General features: G+C 40.5%; 2 protein-coding genes across 2 annotated transcripts; one reads left to right on the top strand and one right to left on the bottom strand.

The window, feature by feature from the left end:
• The first annotated feature begins 1208 nt into the window (after positions 1-1208).
• Positions 1209-3479, top strand: LOC122064224. The gene is made up of 2 exons (XM_042627942.1): positions 1209-2448; positions 2681-3479. The coding sequence occupies exons 1-2, from the start codon at positions 2266-2268 to the stop codon at positions 3098-3100; spliced, it is 603 nt and encodes a 200-aa protein (XP_042483876.1). The 5' UTR covers positions 1209-2265; the 3' UTR covers positions 3101-3479.
• A 9-nt stretch (positions 3480-3488) lies between these two features.
• Positions 3489-4882, bottom strand: LOC122064223 (extracellular ribonuclease LE-like). Its single transcript, XM_042627941.1, has 3 exons — positions 4744-4882; positions 4492-4647; positions 3489-3933 (listed from the first exon to the last, which is right to left on the bottom strand). The coding sequence occupies exons 1-3, from the start codon at positions 4849-4851 to the stop codon at positions 3928-3930; spliced, it is 270 nt and encodes an 89-aa protein (XP_042483875.1). The 5' UTR covers positions 4852-4882; the 3' UTR covers positions 3489-3927.
• Between the last annotated feature and the right edge of the window lie 328 nt (positions 4883-5210).

The raw sequence follows: 5210 nt of genomic DNA, 5'->3' as shown, positions 1-5210 counted from the left end.
GGGAGAGTAAAGCTCGGTGATGAGTCTAGTTCCTAAGGGCATAGGGAGGTGCCCAACTGCGTTGGTAAGGGAGGACTCGAAGGTGTACGAGGAGTTAATGGTGAAAAAAGCAGGACAACTATAGATGGAGGAGATGAGGGTGGTGTAGGTTGGTGGATCGAGATAGAGGCCCAAGGAAGGACTAGGAGGGTGGGGAGGGAGATATAGGGATTGATGGTGAGCGGAATGGAAAAGTAGATTCATCAAAGCGCACGTGGTTAGCAATATACATTCAATTGGAAGAGAGGTTGAGGCAACAGTAACCAGAGTGAGAGGGACTATAAACAAGGAAGACACAGGGAGAAAAGCAAAAACTCATCTTATACTTCTTGTAAGGACAAGGGAGAGGGTAGTAGAGGCACCCAAAAATGCAAATGCGGAGAAATAAGTAATTCAGCGCATTGTGATGAACCAACTGAAAAGGAGTTAGACTAGTGGATACTTTGGATGGCATTCTATTAATAAGAAAGACAGTGGTCTCAAGGGTAAAATTCTAGTAGGTGTAAGGAACAGACCCATGAGCAAGAAGGAAGAGACTTGTTTCAATGATGTGACGGTGACATCGTTCAACAGCCCCTTGTTGCTCATGGATATAGAGACACACAACCCTATGGGTGATGCCGATTTGGGCAAAAAACTGAGGAAGAGAACAAATATTCTCCAACCTAATCAGTCTGAAATGCTTTTATTTTATGAGAGAACAGACATTCCACACGGGCTTGAAATTTATGAAAAATGGTTAACACATCGGACTTATTACTTAAAGGATAGAACCAAACATACTTAATATGATCATTAAGAAAAATTACATAATACCTATGTCCAGACAAAGATGAAATGTGAGAAGGACCTCAAACATCACTATAAATAAGGTCTAAAGGAAAACGACTACGACTATGAGAAATAGGAAGAGACAAACGACAAGCTTTACCTTATTGGCAAGCTTCACAAAGTGAACTAAGACGTGCAACGTGGCACCGTAAATTATTGGTTTTAAGCATAAGATTTGAGTAAGCACTCATAAGGATGGCCCAAACGACTGTGACAGCCATCAAGTGTGGTGCGCTCAGCATTAGTAATAGACACAGAAGAACTAGGGGGATAATGGAAAGTGTAGAGTTCTCCTTTCCTCCGACTGAACGACACCGTTGCCTTAGTGATCCTTTACAAGGAAATGGGAGAGGTGGAATTCAAAGAAAACGATATTATCCTAAGCAAATTTTGAACCGATAATAATGGTTTGGAAATACAAGGCACTTGCAAAAAAATATTAGTTGGCCGAGGGTTAAAAAATCGGTGAATCGGGATAGCGAATTGACAGAGACCGATCTCAATTTCTGCCGTTCCTGATCAGATTACTTACGCCAAGATTCCCCTGAATAGCTTTCAGTACACACATGGCCTATTTTAGGGTTCTTGGATCAATTCTGGCCAATTTCAATCCGATCTGAATCGGAATCTGCAGAAACCGTTTCTGTCACTTTTTGAGTCTCTTCGGAAAAGCAAGGCTACACTTCTCCTACATAAAAAGCTCTGGTTTTATCTTCATGACAGGAAGAAGAAGGACAAGAAACACAGAGAAACCGTAAGTTCTTCTACTGGGCTATTTTTATTTTCATGACTTTTTTCTTTATTGGGTTTTAAATTAGTTCCAATCTATTGCTACGACTTTGAAATGTCATAGTCTTGGTTGCTCCCGTGTTTGGTTTCATGGTGTATAATTTGGAGGCTTTGTAATGGGATTTAAACGTGAAACATTTAGGGTTTGGAGAAGAATTTGATTTTGTTCTTAGCGGAAGCAGTATGAGGGCTTAGTATGTAATTCAATATTTCATGTCTAGTTATAGATTATTGATTGAAAAATTCAAGGCTACTATCTTAGTGTCGAATTCTTGATCCGTTTTGAAGATTGACCTGCTTTCGACATATTTTGGTAGCGACCTTCTAAGGTTTGTGATGGTAATAGAGGGGTTGGTCGGAGCCCAGCACTGATCTCATATGGGGTTACGGTACGACTTGACTTGGAGTGTTCTTGCCGCAAGTTCGGGTGTTCTTGAGATATCTCCGTTGTAATATTTTTCCAATATAGTGAATCTCTTCTTTTTTATTCCAAGGACGTAGCACACCACATCGGTTTGTGAACCTTGTTAAATATCTGTGTCTTGTTTTGCTTTTCTTCGTGTTTTCTTAGGTGTTTGTCAAAGTCCATTGTTGTTTGTTCATGCAATGTTGTATAAGATAGAAGTGGATGAGCTGCGGCCTTGGTCTGAGCTTCCTACAGAACTCCTGAGGCTCATTGTATCCCGTCTCTGCCTTGAAGATAATGTCCGATTGTCCTGTGTTTGTAAGGAATTGGGATATGTTGCCCGTTCAACCAATCTCCATGGTTCTTGTTTCCTCCAGCTCCCAGTGGCCTAACAAGGTTCTTTCACCCATCACTGGGCAACTTCTATATTGATAAGATCCCAAAGCTAAGGCTTACAGAGATCAAGTGCAGCAAGGATGGATGGATGCTGTTTTCTGGCAATGAAATTTTCTTATTGAATCCCTTCACCAAGTCAAAAACTCAATCTTCCTCATCATCATATGCTTTCCCCAAGCATTGCTTTGTCATGTGCGCCCACATCCCTTGACTGTGTAGTTTTCACAATTCAAATTTAGTCCACTCCTCACAAGAACCATGCTTGGAGTATCTTTGATGAACAGAGAACTAAACACATGGTCGAATTCAAGGGGGGAGCTTTTATTGGTCTGTGTCTCTTATCCTGATGAGCCTAATATATTCAAACTGGACTTATCCAAGATGAAATGGGTTGAAACAGAGAGCTTAAATGGTGCGACATTGTATGTCAGCACTAACTCTTCTCTTGCAGCTACGGATGTCCCAAGAATATCAAGTATCAGTGTCTACTTTTCAAAGCCTCACTGCTATGGAAAGTATAGCAGCGATGACTGTAGGTACTATCCTGCTGTGCAGCGGCATGAAGGGTCATTCTTTACAAAGGCTGTTTGGATCGAGCCACCTAAGATGAGTCATCTTTTGTTTGACGAACACTACTGAATCTCATTCATGTTCTTGTCAGTGATTTCAAATTTGTCAGTTGCTTCAAGTGGATTTTGGTTGATGCTTGTATCATCCATTGACCTGAGTTAATCACTTGGTCTTGCTTTTCAAAGTCCAATTGTGTATTCTTTAGGTGTAGTAAAATCAGTTAGTTTGAAATTTAGGGCAACTTGACAACTTCACAGAATCTAAGGCATTTGAGTTTATTGAAATGAAACTTTAGACTGGCCCAATAGTAAGCAATTGAGGTGACTATACGCACAAGCCCCACAATTTAGTTGGGTCCAAAGTAGTTATATATCATCTGGGTTGAACCTTTTTTACTTTTTCTTGTTCACAACTCATGGGCAAGTGACTAAGACATGTACTTTTACTAGTCAAATAGTTGCAAGTGACCAAGGCATACACACTGGTCAGACTTGAAACCCTTTTAAGTTGCTGTTATATCTGTATTTTTGAATGTCACATTCCCAGATCAATTCAACCTCCCATTTGATCTGTACAGCAGTGAACCACCCACATCTTGAACTCGAAACAGAATTATCTTCAAGCATCATGCAAGTATCATATTCTTTCTCAGCTAACTTCTTGTCTTTTCTGCCTATGAGATTTTGCTGAGACTAATACAGGATAGATCTTCGGAAAAAGAAAAGAAAACAAGTGATTACATGGTACAATTTTTAAGAGATACAGTGCGGAGAAATAGGCTCTTCTACGAAGCAGGGGGTAAGGCTGTGTACACACTTGCCCCTCCCAGACTGCAAGCAGGCGCCTCATGGACAGGCTAGTGATGGCCAGTCATTTTGCATTCTGCTTGTTAAGTCTCAGATCTGCAACATAACTTGTAAGAATATAAGAGAAACTAATCCATCCCTAGTTTCATGGGTTTCAACCCAAGAAAAGCTACAGAAAGAAGTAATGGGCCAAAAGCCCAAAAGAAGTAATAGCATGTGACAAAATTGTTACAAATCTAGATTTCACTTGTTGTGGTGACATCACATTTTAGGCAAAACGAGACAAAAAGGATCGTGGGCTATTGAGGAAAGATTCTGTGTGGTTTTGGCAACCCTCCAAGAAATTCTGTAAAAATGATTTTTCTCTAGGTTACTGAAATTGTGTATATAGGTACAGATTGGGCCCACAATGGAAAAAAGGCCATTAGGGAGACAAGAGCCATTCATTGGCTAGAAAAAGCATCATGAGAGCATATTAGTAGTAACATTAAATTCATGGAGGCCCAAATTTGTCCAAGCATATAAAATTGGGACCCAAAAGCCCATCTACCTAATTCTCCAATGAATAGCATAGAACATCTTTCCCTTTACCTAATCTTTGGATTGAAGATTAGAAGGAAGAGCAGAAGAACCAAAAAGCGAGAAGAAGTGTACCTTGGATGGATCGAAAGAGGCATCTGGGTCGCAATTGGATGGATAAGAACCGTCATTGTAATTGGGCCAAAGGCCATGAATGCCAAAATCTGTTTTAGGCTTCCCTGTCTTTGGGTAGCAACAGCTCTGCTTTGTATCACAGTAAGACCCTGGCCACTGAATTCAAAGAGCGAAAAATAAGTAAAACAAAGGTATCCCATTAAAGTTTCAGACTCTCTCTCTCTCTCTCTCTCTAGAAGAGACCCAACGCACCTGTTGAACAAGGTAGAAGAAATCGAAATCCTGTGAACCAGATAGAGCTGTTAGAAGCTGAACCACCAGAATGTGAAGCAGGATTGAATGTATTGGCTTCATTTTCATTTTTGCTCTCTCTCTCTCTCTCTCTCTCTCTCTCTCTCTCTCTCTCTCTCTGTATGTGTGTAAGAATACTTTTTTTTTTTTTTGGTAAAAATGTAAGAATACATTTATGAGGCCCAGATGGAAGGATTGGATGAAAAAAGGCATTTAAATGAAAAAATAAAGCCGATTTCATGGTTTGCGTGACAGACGTGTTAGCGTGACAGTTTGAGCTTTGTTTAAGGAGCCTGTAACATTTTGCCACGGGGATAAACAAGCCTAGACCTCAAGAGGGGGTGAAATGACTAAAACCCCCCGCCCCACTTGACACTTCGTAATCTGTTCCGGTCTTATGCGGCTGTGCACAAAAATACCTATGTCCA

Source organism: Macadamia integrifolia, unplaced genomic scaffold, assembly GCF_013358625.1.
Source record: "Macadamia integrifolia cultivar HAES 741 unplaced genomic scaffold, SCU_Mint_v3 scaffold1566, whole genome shotgun sequence".
NCBI lineage: Eukaryota > Viridiplantae > Streptophyta > Magnoliopsida > Proteales > Proteaceae > Macadamia > Macadamia integrifolia.
This window is presented reverse-complemented; position numbering and strand designations above follow the sequence as displayed.

Excerpts from the sequence above, each read along its gene's own strand:
- LOC122064224 (XM_042627942.1), top strand. The coding sequence starts at position 2,266 with ATGTTGTATAAGATAGAAGTGGATGAGCTGCGGCCTTGGTCTGAGCTT. Across the intron at positions 2,449-2,680 it reads CTTGTTTCCTCCAGCTCCCA|TTTTCACAATTCAAATTTAG; the intron begins GTGGCCTAACAA and ends TTGACTGTGTAG.
- LOC122064223 (XM_042627941.1), bottom strand. The coding sequence starts at position 4,851 with ATGAAAATGAAGCCAATACATTCAATCCTGCTTCACATTCTGGTGGTT. Across the intron at positions 4,648-4,743 it reads TCTTCTACCTTGTTCAACAG|TGGCCAGGGTCTTACTGTGA; the intron begins GTGCGTTGGGTC and ends CTTTGAATTCAG.